The 22243-nt window shown below is 44.5% G+C and overlaps 1 protein-coding gene across 1 annotated transcript; it reads left to right on the forward strand.

The window, feature by feature from the left end:
* Nucleotides 1–774: 774 nt before the first annotated feature.
* On the forward strand, nucleotides 775–19383 carry LOC144148979 (uncharacterized). The gene is made up of 6 exons (XM_077680500.1): nucleotides 775–1168; nucleotides 3299–3372; nucleotides 5919–6057; nucleotides 10953–11032; nucleotides 15486–15705; nucleotides 19249–19383. The coding sequence occupies exons 1-6, from the start codon at nucleotides 967–969 to the stop codon at nucleotides 19335–19337; spliced, it is 804 nt and encodes a 267-aa protein (XP_077536626.1). The 5' UTR covers nucleotides 775–966; the 3' UTR covers nucleotides 19338–19383.
* Nucleotides 19384–22243: the final 2860 nt, after the last annotated feature.

Genomic DNA, 22243 nt, shown 5'->3' on the forward strand with positions numbered 1-22243 from the left:
CGCCTTCAGTTTCTTAGAAAGTTCTAAGCACGCCTCGTAATTTTTTGCTCGAGAAAAAACGGTTCCGTCAAGCTTTCTTTCGCAAAAATAAACTAGTTTTCAATAAGATTGATAAATGAAAAATACGAGAGGAAGCATACGCAGCTCGATCAACGTGCACGTCATCCGATCAGCTGGTCATCTGCACAGAACAACAAAAGATTCGTCGAATATGGTTTTTTACTGTTCATATATGTATCTGAACCCTGGATGTTCCACTAGAGTAGTTTAAGAGCTGCGCTTCTGGCCGTTTTAACATCTCGCAAACTATCCCATGGAGCAAATTCCATTCACTGACTGTGTACTACACGCCGTAACCAATATGGTTCGACGAAATTGATATCCAGAAAATTTGAAATGTCGCCAGTTCAGGCTGGCACGTTGAAAGAATCCAAAGCTGGAGCGCGGCATTATCCTAAAATCATGTTGAAATGTGAACACAGGATGCTTTTTTGAACCCTGAGTAAAACCACGGGCTGGTCGCAAGGCCTCGCCAGCCGAGTTTACCAGTGGGCCGGGTTTGGGGACCTCTGGTCTACGGTATCAGAGCTTAGTTCAGTGCAGATGTGTGACCGTTCGAGTACTTTTCCACAAAACCGATTAAATAGGCAAACGCCTGTTTCCCGAGAGCATCTGCGGCGTCCAGGCCTAATTTGGCCTAACCACTGTAAACACCATAAAACATTTTATTTTACGTATTCAACATTTACAAGGAAAACATTTGCTATTTTATTGGCCCGCTGTCGCTGCCAGAGTTATTTTGTACGACTGAATATTTGGAATTGAGTTCACGAAGACTTTGTGATTTTCTTTTTTTTTGGTAATCGGCATCGCCATGACATCACCGCTAACACCGATACATACACACGAGGAGATTCCCGCGATTCCCGCCTGTTTCACCTGTTTTCCGAAGCCTAGTGGACAGTCATGTCCGAGTCAAGGGACCATGTGTTGGTGAAGTGGAAGGACGATGACAAGTGGGATGTATACCCCATTAGAAACATCAAATCTGTGGAAAAACAATGTATGATTGCGGACGACCCGCGAGTTATCAAGGAGATGGCCTGCGAAACGGTGGAAGTGATGTGGAAAGACGGCGAATTCGCCCCAGCATACATCCTCGCGACAGGTAAGAACGTGAATTTGTTCACTATTTCCTTACATGGTGTGTAAAATACTACGTCTTATTCGCGACACCGCGCTTTTATTTTACCCAGTGGAAATAAAAGTTTGAAACAGTGAAATCGCCGTAAATATCTGACCGCTCTAGTTCAGTTCACCCACGTTTGTTAATGCAGTTTTGTTCTGTAGCATCGCACTTACCTTTTTACACTTAGGGAAGTATACAAGTATTCGATGAAAGAAAGGTATCTTGGTTGAAATGTACAGCCGGCGAATTTTTTAATAACATCGCGGGAGCGTCGGCTGGCGGGTGGGTAGAAGGCGAAACGAGGGGAGGTAGTTCGCGTGCAGAGAACGATCCTGCCAGTGCAACCGTCGTCTGCTGGGCTGTTCCCGCAAAGCATGACGCAACCAGCTTCCGCTCGTTCTATCTTCATTCTCTTGAACAAGGCGCACGCGGAATCGCTCTCACTTTGCGGCGCGCTGTCAATGGTGCCAGTCCCTGGCGTCGCTGCCGCTTGCATCTACGTTGCTTCTGTCCAGCGAGAAGCGAGTGACAGCGACGGAGGGGCCCGGCAGTAGCGTACTACGTAGTGTAAACTGTTGAGTTGCGCTTGTCGAGTCGCTCACAAAAATTGCACCATGTGATTGGATACCCATAGGTGATGAAATGCAATTCAACTAGGTAGAATTGCCTACAGTACAGAGTTCATAACTGTTAACAACGCACGAACGCGTGGCCTTCTGTACAGTCACCCAAAATCTATAACTAGCATGCGCGAGCGGCCACTTTTCTGTGTGTGAGCTTCATATGACGGGGCCAAGTTGAAAATAGGTTGTGGTTAAGCGCATTCCCAGGTAGCGTGCTCAGCTGCGATCATTGTCTGCTAGGCTGTTATTTCTTAAGAACATGTCCCCATGCAAGCACGCTGCAAATGAAGAGGCAGCGGAAGTGAGCGAATGGTTTTGCTTCTAATTTATTTTCCAGAAACCAGCGTTGCAGCACACGAAGTTGATAACTGACCTTTTTACAGATGAAAAAGGTGTTTACGTCAGGAAGCAGAAAATGAATAATCTATATTCTTCGGCTTGGGCCGGGTTCAGACTGTTGCCGCAACTGTCTTAACTTTAAAGAATGAAGTTATTTCACGTCTCAGCCAACCGAACTGCGTGACATGCCGATCACGATACGGCTTTTTCATCGGTAGCCTGAACATAGCCTTACTTCATAATTGGAGTGTTCGGCACATCTTTGGATATTTTTCGCTCGATTTGCTGCTGCAAAGCTGATCTTCAGGACATAAACTATGAGCAAAACAATTTAGTGGTGATGTTCTGAGAGGGAACACCTTATCATGCGCTTAGCCTCAACCTCTTCAACTTGGCCCCGTCATATGGTGCTCATGCACAGAAAAGTTGTCGCTCGCGCATGCTAGTCGAATATTTGGGTGACTGCACATGCAGCACAGCCTACTTATAGCCACCAGTATGACCAGCGGGAGTAGTGGGCGGCACTGTGGCAGCTAGGTTTGTGAAAGGTATTGCCGATGCTTTCGTGTTTTGAGGGGCAAGGTTCGACATCAACCAGAAACAGTCATTCGCCACAACAGTGGCCAATGCCTATTTTGGAACTTATCTTTGGCTGATAACCAGTGATATCTTGATCTCACTTTTGTGTGGCGTTTGGCACATACGTTTTTTACCAGCACCGTGGAGTTTCAGCATGCATACGCCAGAATGCAAAGGAGCGAGAACTCGCGTGTGACCCAACAGTTTCTGCATAATTTTTTTAGCGCAATCACCGAACAACTATTATTTTCGGTGCTAGCTTCTTTTATTTTCATGCCCCAAAACACAACCAGATGCAAGCTGCCTGGCTGCCGCAGTGCTATCCCCTAATCTCGCAGGTAACACCAGTGGCTATCAGCAAGCTGCGCTGAATGCATCTATGGTCATGCATCTGTGCATTTTTGTTGAAGGTTTTGATATCTGTACTTAAAAAAAACCCATAATCTCAGGTAAGCCTGTCTTGAAAAAAGTTACCTTGAGTCAATTTTGTTTTGGCAGAAACTGCTGTAACTGAAGATTTTACTCTCAGCCAAAAAAAATAGAACAATGTTGTCGCACAACTTTTCAGGCACAGCAGCAGCCATGGAGCGTAAACGGAGGAGGGTGGCGATGGCCTCGCCACCAGAAACAACAGCTCCAAAGGTAAGACTTGCTAGATGTCTGGAGAACCAAAGTTATTTTGGGTTAGGGTTAGCTGCCTTGGTCAAATGCATATTGCTTGTGAAATTCAATTTTTAATGATGATAGTCTTTCTTGGACCAATCAAATGCAAAAATTGTGTCTGTGTGCCATGCAGTCATGGGCACGTTACTGGCAAAAAGTAAGTGTTACAGTTACCTGAACCGAAAAAGTAATCTTGTTACAGTTACAGTTAAAGTTTCCAAAAGTAACTTGTTACAGTTACACTTATTGTGAAAAAGTAATGTCGTTACTTTTCCGTTACTGCGTATAACCCTAAGTATGTGGGTAGTTAAAATTGCACGGTGTAAAATCCCCGATGAACCCGGCGTGGTGGCTCAGTGGCTAAGGCGTTGCCCTGCTGAGCATGAGGTCATGGGTTCGATTCCCGGCCGCGGCGGCCGCTTTTCTGATGGAGGCGAAAAGCAAAAACGCTCGTGTGTACGAGATTTCGGTGCACGTTAAAGGAGCCATGAAGACAAAACACAAGTTGGGTTTATTAGAAAGACTGCTTAGTCCCGATAACAATGATATCAATATCATCGCAATCTTCGAAAAAATAACGGAGATATTAAAGAAAACGTGTGAAGCCGTGGCGACCCCCTAGCCAATTTCCCGCAACTTTTCTATGACGTCACAGAACCTTGTTTGTGCGATTGGCGGCCGCCTAACTGACCTGTCGCGACGACACATGACTGGATGTCTGTAATGGGGCCTCTAGTTCCATTTGACCGCATTACTTGAATGCTAACGTGCAGTTAACGCGCTGAAAATTATATTTTATTGCTGGCCCGTATGACGTCATTCTTGCTCATAACACGTCACTGTGGCGCAAAATTTGAAACTTTTTAAATACTTCTTGCTTTTTTTTCGTTAAAAAACATCTTTTGTGGCTGTGATGGAGCTGAGTGAGATACTGAATCCTAGTTCTTTCAAAGTAAACGAAGTTGTATTTTCTCTTCATGGCTCCTCTAAAGGTCCCAGGTGGTCAAAATTAATCCGGAGCCCTCCACTACGGCGCGCCTCATCGCCTCAATCAAAATCCCCGACGAAGGGAACCTAAAAGGGGGCACACTCAAGCCCAACACCAACCATCATTGTGCACACCTTATTTTGTGGCACCAACTGTTTTGTTGATACACGTCTCAAAGAATTTATTTGCAAAACTCTTTGTAGCTTAGGTTGAGTTGTTTCTCAAAGTTAGCATCCGAGAGGTTCTCTCTTTTCGGGGATCCAATTTTCAGTTTCTTTCTTTTTCTTGTTTCTGCTGCACTCAAGACGAATGGAAAGTTTAAAAAAGCACTTTTAAGACCTACGTCCGACCTCGGTTTTTTGAAGGGAAGATAATCGTCTTGGCAAGTGTGTTGTGGAGAGATGAAAGATAGTCAGGATGTGGGAAAGAAGAAAGTCTGAATAAGTTTAAAGCACGAACTGTACGTCGGCCTTTAACGAGTGCTAAACTGTACTCACTTGTTTTTTCAGCGTACTCACTCAACTTTACTCACTTGTTTTTTCAGCAGAAGTGCTAAACTGGTTTAACTGGTGGAAAATTTTTATATAAAAAAACGCAAGTAACTGTATCGGTTATTTCCTGTTACAGTTACTACGTAGAAAGTAACGGTGTTAGAGTTACAAGTTCCTCTATTTCGGAAGTAACTTGTTACAGTTACAAGTTACTGCAAAAAGTAACTATAGTTCATATCACCAGCTAGCTGCAGCACTGTGGAGGCTACATTGTTGTCCCCCTCAGGGTGCCTAACTCACCGCGAAGGAAGCGACAAAAGGCGCCGGGGCCTTGCGGTGCCAGTTACCGAGAGGGGAGAAGGGAATGTCCTTTCAGGACCCCCTTCACGGCGAGTTAGGCGCCCTCCGTGGGCGCACTATTGATAACAATGTAGCCTCCACGGTGCTGCAGCTAGCTTGTGATATGAACTATAGTTACCGGTAATGCGTTAGTAGTAACTAGTTACTGCCGAAGACTGGTCCCATGGTTCAGCCGCTTGGCCAAAAGTTAAAATTAATTCTCGAGTAGGCAAAACATTTTCAATCTAATAAATCTAGGACGATGCTCCATATTTCTCAACACTGTTCAGCAAAAGGATAATATTAAGCTTAATTGAGGGAGAACATCAATTGCATAACGAATGTTTGCAGCATTATTTTAATTACCAGTAGATGTGGGATCTATTTTTACGAGAGCAAATTTTAAAAATGTGCTGAAAAAAATGCTTTAACCACAAATCACAAATAGGACCCGGATCTTGCAGTTGTGGCTCTAGTGCTAAGTCCCAACAGATGGCGCAGCAGTATGAATGCGCAAAATGGAACTGTGCAAACCTCCCATGTGTCAACTGGGACAGGAGGGGAACAAGGGCAGATGAGACAGCAGAGGCATTGTCTTGGCAGGGGCGGCAGAAGTCTCGTATTTTGTTGAAATTCGCAGCTACACAAGCAGATGTGTGGACTTTTTTTTTTTTTTTCTTGGCAACTGTACTCACTTGTTTTTTCAGCGGAAGTGCAGCTGCGGCAAAGAGGGTGAGCTGGAGGCCGCACAGGAAAAAATTTCATCCCTGGAGCAGGAGCTCGAAGCGGCGAAGGGGAAAGTGAAGCGGCTTAAGGAGGAAAGGGAGGAGGCCAGAGCTTTGGTTGGTACGTAAAATTCAGATTTCTTTCTGATTGTAGTGCAGTTTTGATATATTGACATCAAAATTATGTAACTTAAATTAACAGTGGCAAATTTTTGATTACAGTTTCATGGCACTGTAGCTGCAGCTTTAGAGGTGCTGAGTGAAAGACTTTATTGTTTGGAATGAAAAACAGTATAAAAAGTATTACATCATAGTGCCTGCCGCATGCATTGTAGAAAGTGGCGAAATCACTTCTAAGAGATGCACTTGCCATCCACAGTAAGAAGAGAGAACCACGCTTGCATATGTCCTCTTTGCGGTGATACTTGGCAGCACTTTAAAAGGGCCATTAAGATAAAATGCAACTTCAGTATGTCCGAAAGATTGCCACTTTAGAATAACACTGACACGACTTTCAACGCAGACTTCACTCAAATAAGCTGAATGATGAGGAAAACAGAGAATGGCCATGTGACACCCTAGCTGCTTTTCCCACACTAGAACCTATGGTGTATTATGCACAGTCATGCAATTGGCTGAGGTCAGCAAAAGCAAACACAAGTTAGGCAGGACTTATGAGCTTGCCGAATGAGCTATTTGCGCTTAAATGTAGGGCACATTCTTTTTAAAGATGATAGTGTTTCTCGGGCTACTTAAACCCAGAAATTTCGGTCTGTCTGTGTCTGTCTGTGTCTGTCCGTGACTCGATTCAGCCACCCGGCCAAAGTAACACAATGTTTGCGCAATAGTCTTATATAGTCACAGCTAAATGTGGCCGTCTAAAGTTCGGTTTAATGTTCATACTTGTCAAGATTGTTGAAGAACAACAAGACATTGTGCAAATATAAGACAACAAATTAATGCAGAAGTGATATTTGCAGCGTTCCTTTGTACAAAATCATACATGTTTGATTTGTGCGAGATAAAATACTTCATAAACTAACAAAAAAATTTTCACTCCGCCATCGCCTGCTGGCACCCATGCCACTATAGCTTCTGGCGGCATTTTAAGAAATCAAGTGGCAACCGTTGCGAAAGGTTCCACTAGATAGGTTCCACGTTCTGCTTGGAACTCGCGTGGACAAGGGAAACGCGGTACTATAAACATTGAAGTAGGGTGCCTCAATTCACGCACGTCTCCGTCGTACGGCAGCGCTGGCATCGAGGCACCCGGCCTACAGCAGAGAAACGCGGTAAATTTAAATAGGCTTGAGCAAGCCTTTACGTGTTTCCCTTGGGAGAAGCGCGACGTGAAAGGAACATGAGAGGTGAGCTGGAAAGCGAAGGGAAGGCATTTACTTGGCAAATGTCGACAAAGACTAACGTCTTTTGTCGACATTTGCAACGAAAGGAGCAGATACGCGGCCATTTTTATAGCAGTAAGAATGGTGCAGTAAACAGTGAGTACTGTGAGCACCGTCCTTATTATAGCTGTACAGCAGTCTGGGACTTCGGGGTTGTCTCACGCGACACTGGCCAACTAGCATCAGCGACTTTGTCTTACGTTACCGTTTCCAGAGCGTACCCGATGTTTCATGAAACAATTACTTTCGCCCATAACAAAAAAGGGCCTGGTGCAAATATGGTCAGAGACAAAGCTAGGGCAAACAGGGATGCTAAATGAAGCCACAAAATGGGCTTTTCCCCCATATTTGGAGCTTTCCTCACTCATGCCTTTATCATAAAAAGCATGTTCGCACCAGGCCAAGGGTGTGTTCATTCTGGCCTGTGTCCACTGCCCGCAAGCAGTCGGTGCTTTCGGCAACAGCATGCCGAGAACTTGCTAGCGCGCCAGTGTCAGCCTGCGCGCGTTCTGTGAACTAGTTCGTGGAGCAATGAATGTTGCGGCCCAAAAAAAGATGAACTCAGTATAGAAAACATCGGCAGAAAACATAAAAGTCAACTTATAAAAAAAAAGCATGTTCCTGCGGGGATTCGAACTCGTGACTTGCAAAACACTTGCGATGACATACCTAGCGCTCCAGACCACTCGGCCACGGGCGAGCGCTGCCGATCTTCGAAATATAAGGTATATAATGTAAAACCAGTTTACACTTTTATTTAGTTTTAGCATTTCAAGCAGCGTAGGTGACTATTTGTTGTATTGCGCTCGTGCAGTAAGCGTCCCCCAAGTTTCCACAATATCTCACGTCTAGCAGTTGCATTTCTTAGACAGAAAAGCGTTCGCAGATGCGTAGTCGTGCTGCTGACCGCTGTGCTTGTTCGCCCAGCACAAAAAAGTGCTTCCCGCACCTTAGTTCTGCGCTGTACGGTTAAAATATCAGTTGATTTTATTTCCTTAGTACCTATATTGACTTCGCTCACTCTTCTCCCCCCTTCAAGAGGCCTGATATTTTCCTACTGGCATACCAGTCTTCAGCGAAGCGTCGCATGTGCGTTTGTGTGAAGCGACCTTGACTTGAAGCTAGATACAGTGTACAAACTAACGAAGTAAAGAAAGGCACATTCCTCCATTCACAATTGTGTCCTGGCTTCGTTTCAACTGAGCGAACCAATTGCGACGACCCGCCGGCGGACTAAACGCTGGGCTGACCTACTCGGTCGGAAGGTTGGCGAGCCATGCAGTAGCGCACCCAATTGCCAGCTCATCTCCTGCTGACGTCACACGAAAACGCCACAGAAAATGGGCGAGCGTGCAGAGAGGAGGACAGCATTTTCGAATGGATTTGTCTACTAAATAAATTCGCGTAAACGCGCTCAGAGTAGTCGAAATAGGGCCTAGGAACTCCGGACTACAATTTCCGCTCGTAATCCCGCAATGTTTACAAATCACTTCAGTGTCCCTTAAAGCATTCTTTATTTACCATCATATGAAAACATTCCACTGAAAAACACAGACGGTTGTTGGTTTCAAATGTGCCTCTTTTTTTGTTTGAATGTACTGCTGCTGAATGGTTTTTGAAAGCTGCAGTTGTAACTCTAAACATAAGTTGTTGTTTTGAAGGAATGTGTTTTCTGTTTCTTGGATTTTGAAAGGAGAGATGCGGTAGCAGCAGAAGGCTGGCTGATTGTGTGCTGCAACGTCACAAGAACGCAGGCTTTTTTTTTTCTCACTGCCTCGTTCACTGGTGATGTGAAAGTGATTGCTTATCGGCACAATAGTTTGGCAGAGATTACCCATGGTGTGTTGGCTCACCATCTCCAGAACTGTTAAAAGGGAAACAGCAACTGCCTATGGTCTTAGCTTTCTGGTAGAGACCAGTTCTGGCATGGTAGTTAGCCACATCCAGAGGTGTGCGAAGGGAAAGGGCAGTCAAGGCTATGCAGGAATTAAAACAAAATCTGTTACTTAAAGGTCGCCTTCCTTTTATTTTTTTTTTCTGTGGCCCGGAGCATGTTCACAGCAAAGTTAGACTAGACTCATGTCTGCTTTTTTTTTTTCCTGACCCTGAAACATTGTGCCTGCCCCTGTGGTAGATCAGCATGCCCCCTCCCCCCAAACACTCTGCAGCTGCTATTGTGTTCCTGGCAGCCACATAAAGTGGTAGGCATTTGTAGTTCTGTGAGAAGCAAACCGATTTCCATGAAAACCTGCATTATATCTTGTTCCGCAGTGTAAGAAGCTGTAATAATGGTGCATATTGAAGCCGTGCCCGTGCACATTGTTTAAATTGCTGCAAAAAATACCCTCTCACAGCATCTGGCCGAGCCCAGCTGTCTTATCTAAATAAGGCATTTCGATGTAACCTGCAGTCCAAAGGGAGTGCTGTACATGAATCATTATTAGTGTCAAAATGAAATTAACTAGTAGCAATGGGAAGAGTTTGCTGGTGGCAGTAGGCATGAATAGTGCCATTTTCTCAATCTGTGTTCGGGCTTATTTTGTCTGCAGTAGCGCCGCTCATTCTTAGAAATATACATTTAGCTGCTGTGTGGTGTGGGAAATGTTCGGTTGTGATCACCTGACTACTATCTAGCTGGGGAATCGAACTACTAGGACCATTAATGTGTGCACTTGAATGCTACTGATACCAGTTGGGTTTAAAGCTGGTGAAATGAAATAGAAGAGGGTGTCGCAATAAGCAGATTATTAAGTCTACCGATGCTGGTGAGAGAAATTCTCCTAAGCAGGATAAAATGGAAGGTGTACCATAGTGCAAGCTTCAACTTGGCAGTAGCAAGATGTGGCCGTCTATGCCAGTATACCACAGATATAAGGAGGGGAAGGACGCAGCCAAACGAGTGAATTGATGAGCAGTGAAATTCACCCTTGTCAACTCTCCCGTTACGTGGTGGCAGGAATGAGCAGTGTCCAATGTGTAGGAGACGGAACAAAGCCAGTTGAGAGCGTTAAGGTGGATCGCAAAGCAAAGCGTCTCAACTGGGAAGATAGCAAGTCACTTTGGCAGTGTGAGGCAGAAGCAATGCATCTCAGGCATTGAACTGGGCATTCTCACTTTCGCATTTCCGACCCATACGAAATGCTTGCGGTTCTGCGACTTTTTACAAAGTGGCTAATGGCTTTACAAGATTGCAAAGTTATAAAAGCCGTTAGTCAATGCAAGCCAGGTTTTAAGCAGGGGAAATGGGGGGGGCTGGGCCAAGGCACTGCTATATATATATATATATATATATATATATATATATATATATATATATATATATATATATATATATATATATATATATATATATATATTTGTATAGCTGGATGGATCAGTATTTGAAGGTAAAGCAAGGTTAATGTTCAAGAATATTTTGTCAAATTTCTGTAGTACGGTGCGTAATGAGTAAGGCTGGTTTAAAGAATTAGTTTTTCTGTACAATGAAACATTTGGTGTCTCATCTAACCTTTTTTCTCATTTCAGCATACTGCCTGCAGGGGCAGCATAAATGTATGCAGTTGTGTTCATACACTTTTATGTTTGATATTCTCATTTATGTTCCTATGCGCAGACGTCAAGAAGCTGGTGAAGAAGTTGACCAAAGCTGCCGAATCGAAGCCATCAGCAGTAGCAGCTGCTCCCGTGGAAAAGGTTAACTCACTTGTTTTATTAGCTGGCTGGTTTCTAAGTCTACTTGTTTGGTGAAAATGTCTCTGCATGTTTTGTACGGTTAGTGGAACTAAATTACATGAAATGTGACGCCGTTAACCGTTTATGTTAAATAAGGCGTAACAAGCACATGAAACGCATATACAGTCTATGCCGATTACAACGGACCCTCTTAATCCAGAAAAAATGTTTGCTGCATCTGAAGTGCGCAGTATTTGAACAGGGGTGGGGGTGGAAGGGGTGTATGAGTGCAGAGTAGGAACTTTGGCCAGTATTGCATATAAATGCTACTGACAGTTCTTTCTGCACACCTGCAGCATCTTTGCACAGTGTTCACGCAGGAGAAAGAAATCGCCTAAAGCGGTTTCAAAGCTTAGCACGGGCACTTAGAAGAGGCCTAGCACATGCGGTCGAGTGCGTAGAGACGCACGCTGAGCTGAGCAACCGAGGCAAGAATGTAGCTAGGAGCAATTACTCGCCAGCTATAAACATCAGTCATGAACAGCAGAATTAGCCAAGCTCTTTTGAAACAGTTTGTAACTTGGCAAGATTACCCGAAACCATTCGTCAAACAATTCGGATCGCTACCTGACATTGCCCCCAAGGACGCTTCTGCATTTTTAATTACCTTTGTCTGATCAGTAATACCCTAGTTACACGGCGGAAGTAACCGCAGTTAAGAAACCGTGGTTACGTAACTTTAACCGTGGTCATCACAAACTGCGGTTTTGGCTGTTACACACGGAATTCCAAGTGTGGTGACCGCGGTCACTTGGTTGTGAGCGTAACAAAATAAATGACCACACTTTTAACTTTCAAAGCAGTCGCTTCAGACCCAAACGCAACGCAGTCGCGCGCAGCGAGGAGGGGGCTTCCTCAACAGCTCGCAACCGGCTTGGTTTGCTCAGGTCTGCTCGGTGTTGGGAACTTTAGGCTTAGCATCGCGGTGGATATTTGACCGCCGCTATCTCTACAACTGCGAATTACAATCCGTAGCACAATTTTTCACCGCACTAACGTCCATTTTCTTGCATGTGTAAGTTCTTTTCCGCGATCACATTGATTTCGAAGACTGGCGATAAGCTGTTGCTGCCGTGGTCTGGGCCGGTTCGAGCCACTTGCATGCAGTGCCGTACGGGCAGGCGCGCCGGTGTGTTCGCAGGCATGGCCGACAGGCGCGCCGATCATTTCCGAGTGCTGAAAACGCTTTGTGATTGCCTGGTTTATCCTTTTCTTAGGGAGGGGAGGGGGGGGGACGATTGGGAATTTACAAATTTAGCACGGCTTTTGTCATAGTTGATCGGGTGGGTCGGGAAACGAGCTGCTGCTGACGGGCAGTTGCGCTGCTTGCGAGAGTGACGCAAAGAACGCCAGCACCTCTTGGGGGCAGCTTTGGGGCGCCCACTATTTGAGGGCCTGCGTCTCCTCCAATCGCAAGGTGATTTTTTTTTTTTTTTTCCGCCTTTGCTTGTGCGTCGCCACTTGCGTTTGAACCGACTTGCGCGATTTTGAGAATTGCGGCTGCGGGAACTGCGGTTAGTGTGACTGAACTGAGGTGGCCAAGCTTAGTTTGCGTTAACCATGGTTAGCGGGGTAACCGCAGTTTTGCCTAACCGTGGTTCGCTTAGCCGTGGTTAAGTGTGCCCCCGTGTAACTAGGGTATAAAACAGCTGATACTGAACTGTTTCACTCAATGTGAAGGCTGTCAGAAGTGCAGAGCAGTGATTTGCCATAATGGGCTGTAGTGCCGTTATCTGCTCACTGCTACCCCCTTCCCATCATGCTCTTCGCCGCCCTGTCTCACTCCTGTCTTGATGAATGGAACGGAGGTTTGTCAAGTGCAATTCAAATTTCCTGCGTTTGCTGTGCTTGCGTGCCCCCTGCCTGAAACTGCGGCAGCGGGAGTTCTGTTCTTTTTGTGCTCTTTTCCTCCCTCATGGGCCGGCGTTGCACCGCCACTATTTTTCACTTACTATTGTAAAAACCAATCCAACGAGCGTTCCTAACTAAATGAATGCGGGCGCTGCTGGTTAATTACGTATACTTTGCCTCAAATGTACCTGCAGTTTTCTTTGTGCTAAACAATTGGGAGATGTATTTCATGAGTTTTGAACGGTTAGAACTGTATAAACCGCTTGGTTTTCGAAGCCTCTGTGGGACTCCGCTACAATGGTACGCAGTGGGGCTCAACTTAGGTCCACCGAGCGAGATACAACGAAAAGGCGAGCCCCTAAAGGGCTCTGCACTTGATAATCTGATGAAAGACAGCTGTGAAATTTATAGTTTGACCAGTTGACATGATGAAAAGGAATGTGCTAACAAGGACGGTATGGAAGACACTCCGCACGGCCAGCGGCAGATTGCACACAATAGATGGGAACCATCTCCCTGCTTGAGGCAATACTACTTTTTCATCTAATGGAACGTGAATGATGCATGCGAGGGAATTATAAATGCCAAACTCACTGAACCCGAGTTTTTTATTACATAAAGACAACTGGCGAAGGCAGAGTCGACCTCCTGGTGTGCCACTTAGTGTATTTGAAGGCCTTGTGCTTTAATGCCACCCGGGTCACGTTTTTCATGTGTCTTTCATCTTGATGGTCGAGTGGACTGTCTGCTTGGACAGGCCCATACTTCTGGTGATGCTGGACTGTTTTTCGCTTTGTTTGACAGCAAAAATTACGCTTTGTTTATTCGACGCTGCAATCAGCTACTTGGCCACAGGTCGCAAAAAAAGAAAGGGCCCCTGGCGCTGGCTTGGCTTAGCTGCGCCAATGACCTAGTGCCAGACATAGCAGTTTCCCCGAAAAAAAAAAAAAAAAAGCATATTGGATGCTTGCACTGCAGAAGTCTGCTATTAACATTCAGTCAAAGCAATTTCCATCCGGAATTTAGTCTGTTGTCGCTGATAGTCTGCTATAGCAAGGTCCGGTGTGAGCGGAGTGGATTCCACTTTAAATGCATGGGTGTTTTGACGACAATCATTATTTGTGTTTGAAAATCGCTAAAAATTTCAGTTTTCAAAAAAGGTGGCCTTTCAGTTTAATTTTTCATTTTTTTTTCTTCAGTGCAGCTGGGGAAGACTGCAAATGAACTTGTACCCCTGTCACATGGCAAATCAATTTCATTCAAAGCAAATTACATTAGCTGTAATAACATTACATGGCAAGACGAATGTCATTTGATAATGACAACAGTGATGGCTAACGAAGTTGCGGAATTGCAAGATCGAAATTTAAGTGTATTTATAGCCTTTTTATACACTTAAAGGGCTGGTGAGAGCTTTTCAAAAAAATTTTGTTGGGGTTATTACATTATGGTTTTCTTGACGCTGAATATGAAAAAGATGTTTATTTCATGTGTAAATACACCCAAGCCATCTTTTTTCGTCAAAACAAGCGACCCCTGCCCGCGGGCGCGGTGAGAGCCCTGGCTGCCTTTCGCGATTGGATGGCGGCAGATGACGTCATATTCAGAAGTGCTGGCACTGCGGTGACTGCTCGGCCTGAAGATCTCATTCTGTTCCCATTCAGATACGGGCCAGAAGGTCCTCTGGTGAATGGAGGGCTCATACAATCTTTCCTTAGAATAGGAGAGCCTGAGGGAAGTATAAACGCAGCATGTTCGCTCGCGGTGAGCTTTAGAAAGGGGTTCACCCCCGACGACTCATGGCCGATTTGTTTCTCGGGTGCAGGGAGGTTGTGCAGATATTGGTTCGCCGCTTTCACTTCACATCGCTAGTCACAATTCCTAGCACAATTTTTCTACCCATCATCATCCCCATCCTCGAATGTGGAACTTTGTTTTTACATTTGGACAGGCGGCAACAAGCTCTGTGCAGCAGCCTGCGATGCGCACAGGCAGCGCGGCCGTCGCGTCGCGCAGTGGTGCTAGTGCCGGGTCGCTGCTCGGCTGGTCAGCGGAACGTGGCATTGCTACACATACGCAGGTTTTAGAATAGGGGAGCCGAACGTTGGTCGGCCCCCAAAAGGTAGAGGAACCCAAGTGCAGCACGCTGGCCCCCGGCGAGCTTTAGAACGCCTTCCTCAACAGCTCCAGCCGGCTCAGGTGCACGGATCGCCGCTGATGTTGGGAACTTTATGCTTAGCACCAAGGGAGATAGTTGGTCGCCACTCTAAGTGGCTGGGGTGTAATTTAGCATTAAGCACTTGTCTCTTTATTGAACAAAGTGAAGCATGTTGAACATGCATACATATCCATGCTTAAATGTGTTTTTAGACGAATTACCAGTTACTCTGGATTTTACGATTGTGATTCGCCTTTGATGCAGTTAGACTGAGTGTTGCATTTGGGGAAGCTTATGTTTGTTGTGATTTCATTGAGCTCACTCTTGGGTCTTCCCTGAAATGTATTTCGAGCATATTGAAACAGTGTTACTGAAATGAATGCTAACCGCTATTTTTTTGGGCAGGTGGACATTGGCAACAATGTCCTTGTTGACACCCAGCTTCTGGCCCGTCTGAAGCTGAGCGCAGGAAAGCAGCCAACCAAGTTTGCCCGCAATTTACTGCGGGCTGTCTTCACACCAGAAGAACTGGCCGTGAGTTCCTTGTATGGAAAACCATGCAACGTGAAGAAAGACGTGCCAGCGAAGAAGGCGCTGGACAGCGCAAGGCTGGATGCTGTGGTTTGTAAGTATATAATGCCACTTTTTTGGATAGGTAGGGGGGTGCAAAACAGGGACAGCCATGAAGAAAGACAGCAAAGTGTCGATTAAAAACCAAACGTATACAGTTGCACTGCATTAGTACATGTTTGTTTACGACATGAAGCACCCACGCTGGCATTTGGCAGTAACTAATTACAGTAGTACCATATTAGGTGCAGAATTTCTTTTTGTGCTAGGTTTTGCTTACTCCTGAACTTTTGCCTCCAAATGCTTTTCAGCTCCTTAACGTGTTTTAAAAACCAAACTTGTGCCAAAAGGACACCTTTTTGCAAATTTATCGGCCCAAAAATTAAGCACTACGTAAGGTAGCTACCAAACTACCTTAAGTGTGCCTTTTCCTGATGAACATTGCAGACAACGATGGTAGTTTCGCTTAGGATGCAAATTTCGCATGTTGTTCGCGAAAAATTAATAATGAACAGCTGTGAAGATTGAACGGCTTTCTGCACTCAAAAACAAGTTGCACACACGCTGGCCATCCTGACAGCTGTGTACACATGTACACACATACACGACACCATACACATGCCACCCCAGCTGGCGCTGGATGTGACCAGCACTGACACCATGGCGCTGCCTGCGCTCATGAAACGATGCAGGCAAGGGCGGCTACAGTTTGTCACTGCTTGTCAGAATGGAGCCAATCACGGAGACCAAGTTACACATGTGAGAAAAGGGATGATAGTGTGGTGAAAATTTACTCCAGGGGTAGTCATGTGCACTTTTAGTGTGAACTGGGGTATTAAGCCTAAACTTCTCAATCGGGGACTGGCTATCAACGGAGCTGGCTGATCCAAGTGCTTTGAAGCTGGCACCACGGGTGCGTCCCTCTATATTGGTGCCAGAGTGAAGTTCCGCCCTATGTGTTAGTCTCGTTTGCGGGAGCCTAACCTTAACTTGCTCCGAAAAAGGGCGCCTTAAATAAGGGCGCCTTTAATTTAGAAAAGTTTCTGAAAAGTGACAGCCATTCTCATTCTGGTCCTTTTCGGACACTTATAAAAGGCTTCCTGGTAGCATGAGGTGATTTTGCTTTGTGAATAGGGGGCTTTATTGTTAAGTAGCTCATTGTATTTTGGACAGTGTGAAACGAACAACAGATAGATAAAGCGGCTAAGGTTTACCATTAAAGTTAAAAACGCACATGGTTCTTTTTATCGGTCATGGAGGGCTGTTTATTTCTAATTAACATTTAAAAAAAAGATTTAATAAAAATTGCATTGTGTGGGCACTTATAACCGTGGAATCTTGATAAAGAAACAATGCGTACCCATTTTGTTGCCCGATATTGGCAGAAAGGAAAAAAATGCAGTTATGGTTTCACTGTGGCTTTCCTGAACTCGTGAATGATGTCTTGGTAAGGAACGAATCACAATTCCCCCTCACCTGCACAACATGTTGGCATAGAGCGGGCTTGCAAAGGGTCAGATAAAGCTACAACATTGGCGCCACGAGGAAACTGTCCCTGCAACTGAACAGGACATGTCTGATCTCTGATACGACTGATCAACATGGTCAGTCTACAACAAGGGCGAGTGGCGGTGGCAGATGTTTACAGTAAACTGGGTATTTGTGAACTGTTTAAACTGTTTCGCGCGAGTCTGAACTACCGTTTTGCTAGCAAGTATTCTTGCACAAGCTTGCCGACATCTGTCTTGCATAGTCTGTGATGTGAGTTGCGCGACGGTGAAACTTGTGACCTGACGAGATAATGGCCGATTGCTTAAAATGAGAATTTACTACCTTTATCGAAGGAACTTCGAGCATTGAGAACTTATAACCAACCCGTTATTTACTCATCAAGTGCAAAAATAACTAGCGAGAAGCAGTGGTACTGCACCGAGTCCCACCATCACGCTGTTCGATTGCTTGCCTATTCCTCCAATAAACAATGCTGTTGGCATTGTTTGGCTCATTGGATATGCTGCCCTTTGGCTTACTTCAGAAGCATTCAACAGTAAGTTACCGGTTAAAGCTCTGGGTTGACTAGAATTCATGAAAGCACACCAGAGCGCTGGGTTACAAATGCGAAGCGGCTTTTATGCCCCACTTTTCTGCCACGCATGCTTCTCTCGTTTATAGTGTAGTGGGTAAAGTGTTATACTTCAGTGCAGGCTGGCCATAAAATTGGGCTGGCTTGGTGGCCGCAACTTTGAATCGCATATGGGGCACTTTTTTTTCCCGCTTGAACAGTTTTGTGCCATTTGATACAAAAAATGGTAAGAAACAGTAGACTTGATAAACGGACCTTAAGGAACCGAAAAAATTAGTTCTTTTTAACAGGAGTTCTGTTTACCGAGATAGATGTGCTAAAGTGCAAATTTGTGTGTGTACGCACTCTTCATACCATTTCATGGAACTCTAAGCACTAGAAGGTGAATGTAGCTGATAGTTTTTCAGAAAGCAAGAAAACTTAAAAAGTTTTAGGCACAGCATTCACAAAGTTTATTTGGCAACAATGGGTCACTGTGCACTACAAAATTCAGTTATTTTTGTTTGAGTCCTTGCAACTGTGTCTTCACGGAGGTAGAGGCCTCAACTTTGTGAGTGTTACGAGCCACTGAATGTAGAATACGGCAACGCAGTAATGAAGCACGAATAGCACCACGATGGTACGAACAAGGCAGAAGGAGCTGAGCCCTGTAACCTCAGCGTCTTGAATTGAGACTGAACGACTGGAACAAGAGCTGTGATGTTGCATTCATTGCGCTAACACAGCTGACCACTAACGAGACGAGGCTTACGACGTCAAAAAAAAAAACATGGGAGGAAGAAAAAAAAACTAAACAGCCGGAACCGTAAAAAGCTGATTCTCATGCCAGTGGGTTTCACAAGTAGTTCCATTTCTAGTTCCGTTTACACGGTGACGTAGAAATTTTAGTTCTGATTACCGAGTTTTTTTACTTTATCTGAATACAAAGCCAACCAACTTACAGGCTACTGTTCTGTTTAAGCGATTTCCGTTTATCGAGATTCTACTGTACACAGAAAGTGTTTAACTCTCGGATGTTCTTAATGGGACGTAACTGCTAGTTGCGTGATTGATCGATGATGTGCGCATGGTCGCTTGTGATGCGCCTTAAAACAAGTATTTGAAAGGCATCTCCCAAATTCTAGAAGCAATGAATTGTGAACATAATTGGGATTTATGTTATTAAAAGGTCGTTCAAGCAGATAAAATAAGCAAAAACAAATGCATTTTCTCTTCACACTGCCTTCAATTCATTCTTGAAGCAGTATAGGGTGCAGCCCATGTCTCCTATGGCCAGAAGTCTAAATATCTGGAAGAAAGAAGTACCCGCACTCCAATGTCAGTTTAGTGCTTCGTTGGGCCAATATGCACTTTGTCGTGCTGGTTGTGTGGTACTTCTTCTAATGTTGAATAAGTGGAAAAGGGCGAAATACTCTTGCAAGAGCTTTGGCATTGATGTGTTCCTGACCAGTTTTATGAAAAACTCTTTTAATGTGTTCTGAATTTTGTGTTCCTCCCATTTTGTTATTTTTACAGCATACACGTGTGCTACTTTTGGCTGCCCCCCCAGGGAGATAAGTGGCAGCCTGTCTACGATGTTGGCAAGAGGCCAATTCACAAAATGAAAGAGAAGTTCTGCTGAATAGGCCAATTCACAAAATAAAAGAGAAGTTCTGCTGAAGACACGGACTCTTTTTTGCTGAAGCATGCTTCCCTGCATTTTCTGCAGACTAGTGTTAAGGATAGTACATTCAGAGTAAATTCAAAGGCAGTACATTCGGAGGCAATTCAAAGATAGTACATTCAGAGTAAATTCAAAGGCAGTACATTCGGAGACAATTCAAAGGCAGTACATTCGGAGGCAATTCAAAGGAAGGATATTCAAAGTCTATTAAATAGCAGTGGCCAATTCTCAATTCAGAGGCAACTCAAAGGAAACTTCCCTTGTACTGCCTCTGGGATATTAATGGGCAATTAAATGTGAGCTCAAAGGAAATAAAAATTTTCATAAGGGTGAATTGCAGAGAGAGCTTGAGATTAGCCACAAGAGTGAGATACCCCTTTCCGCGGAAACACGACATCCACTCTCGTTTGCGTCGTCAAGGAGGCAAGTTACGGAGTTTATGTGCAAGAAGATTGGGTCAGAATATTTTATGGTGCCTTTACCAGCGAGTTGTAGCTGCAGCCAGTTTTGTTCTCACGGTCCTAAAAGCCATTCACAAGCAATATCTCTTGAACTCGCCCAAATGTCGATCCTTCCACAACCAATATCTTCAGCTCACAAAGCTACAGACTGAAGAAGCACCCGCACAAATAGCCCCGTCTCTACAATTTATCCCTTGCATGAGCAAGAGAACCAGAAAAAAACAACCCTAGCTGACCAACTCAGTAAGCGAAGTCGTAAGAAGCACTGTTATTGCCCTGTGGTTTCTCGTTTTTTTATGCAAACTAGTTCCCAACTTGAAGTTTAATTATTCTATCAAAAGTTGTGCGATAAACATTTCATTCCTTTAAGCTTTGAATCAATTGTGTCCCGCCTTGCTTGTGAGAAGCTTGATCAAGCATGAAGACGCTGTGCGCGTGAATTTTCAGAAGGGCATGACTAGCACATCCTACACCCTCATTAGTAAGAAAGTCGAATTGACGCCCAATACAGTAAACGATGTTACAAACAAAATGTCCTTTCGAGCACTACCTAAAAGGCACGGCGCTTTCACACAGAAGAAGATGAAGCGTTTTGAACAATTGTATTCACTGCATGATTATGACATAATGTATCAGCTGTATGATTATGATTATGATTATGACATCAACTGCGTGATTAGGATTATGATATCAGCTGTCCTAATTGCTAGTTTCGCAAATATGAATATTGCATCTCCCACAATCAAAGAGGGTTAAACAGCGTAGTTTATTTTACGTGAGGACAAAACAGCGCGAAATGGTTAAAGTAGGGCGGGGGGGGGGGGGGGTAGGCGCAGTATATTTTCTATCATTGCCTGCAAGATAGGTAATCAATGCTTATCACCACCTGCAAGTATGTTTCCTATAACTTCCTGCAGGACACGACTATAACAAATGATCAATTTAGGAGATTGAAGTTTTGGTATTGACGACTCGAAAAGGCAAATGTGTAGCTCTAACTTTAAGCTGCGAAGTACCGCTGAAAGTAAGAACAATAGCCTACTGTCTGACTACGTCAGCATAAATTATTTTTCCTTTTCATTGTTTAGCTTAATATTGCAGATAACACGAACCTAATATTTATGAGTTCCTAATAAATGAGATTCTATGCCCTCAAACCTTTCCCTTCTGATCATCATAAGTCAACTGGTCTCCTGTGCAGGGTGAATTCCCCACTGTAAATTTCCAGCCAAATTTGTCTTCTTATGCTGGAGTCCAGATTCTCCCTGAATTACTTCTTTCATATCGTCATCGAGTAATTTTCTTTCCGTATAATTTCGCCTACTCTCGGGAACAGTATGATACCCAAACGGTGCATGTAGTCACATTTTCTCCGTAAATTTCTTGCTCTAGCGTTACCTTCTCTCCTGTATTGAGTTATAGTGTCTTTTACTGGAAACTTTGATTGATTGATTGATTGATTGATTGATTGATTGATTGATTGATTGATTGATTGATTGATTGATTGATTGATTGATTGATTGATTGATTGATTGATTGATTGATTGATTGATTGATTGATTGATTGATTGATTGATTGATTGTAGGGTTTAACGCGCCGACGCAACGCAGACGATGAGGCGTGCTGTAGTGAAGGGCTCCGAATTATTTTGAGCAACTGGGGATCTTTAACGTGCGCCGAAATCTCGTACACACGGGAATTTTTGCTTTTCGCCTCCATCAAAAAACCGTCTGCCGCGGCCGGGAATCGAACCCGCGACCTCGTGCTTATTAGCGAAACGCCTTAGCCACTGAGCCACCACGGCGGGTGCTCGACACTTTTCCCTATAATCAAAGATGTGTCGAGCCCTTCCGTAGGAGTTGCTGATATAGCTATTTTCTTGTACTGTTGGGTGGCCTACTTTTTTAATGGTGGAGAGAAGGGCGCAAATCTCTGCAAGCGGAGTCTTGACTGGAACTATACATTGTTTGTATGCCATTTTTAGTGACATGATTTGCCCACTCTTTACATTCCGTAATGTTTCCCATAAACATAGTATGCCCCACCATATTGCCACGAAGACAAGGACGATGCAGTTGTCTTGAATGAAAACACGTTTATTGGAGCGAACTTATGCTCCCCTAACAACTCAAAAGAATACAGAGGCGGCGAAGCAGCGGTCAACAAAGTGACTTGCACAGGCGAGTGTCGTCGAATCGAATGCCCCGGCGTCCGCACTGCAGGCTTTTTATCTTTTGGCGCGCGTGGTTCTCGAAACGTCGATTCGCATCGAGAACATAGTAGATCCAAGAAGACTATTCTGGGCTGTTCACGTTAGATGGGAATGCTCTCCCTATCACAACAGATAACACATGCGGCACAGAAAGAAAGAATGGAACACGCGCT

This window comes from Haemaphysalis longicornis, unplaced genomic scaffold, assembly GCF_048455015.1.
Source record: "Haemaphysalis longicornis isolate Haplotype H1 unplaced genomic scaffold, Haemaphysalis longicornis Haplotype H1 scaffold_8, whole genome shotgun sequence".
Lineage (NCBI taxonomy): Eukaryota > Metazoa > Arthropoda > Arachnida > Ixodida > Ixodidae > Haemaphysalis > Haemaphysalis longicornis.

Excerpts from the sequence above, each read along its gene's own strand:
- LOC144148979 (XM_077680500.1), top strand. The coding sequence starts at position 967 with ATGTCCGAGTCAAGGGACCATGTGTTGGTGAAGTGGAAGGACGATGAC. Across the intron at positions 11,033-15,485 it reads CAGCTGCTCCCGTGGAAAAG|GTGGACATTGGCAACAATGT; the intron begins GTTAACTCACTT and ends TTTTTTGGGCAG. Across the intron at positions 15,706-19,248 it reads AAGGCTGGATGCTGTGGTTT|CATACACGTGTGCTACTTTT; the intron begins GTAAGTATATAA and ends TTATTTTTACAG.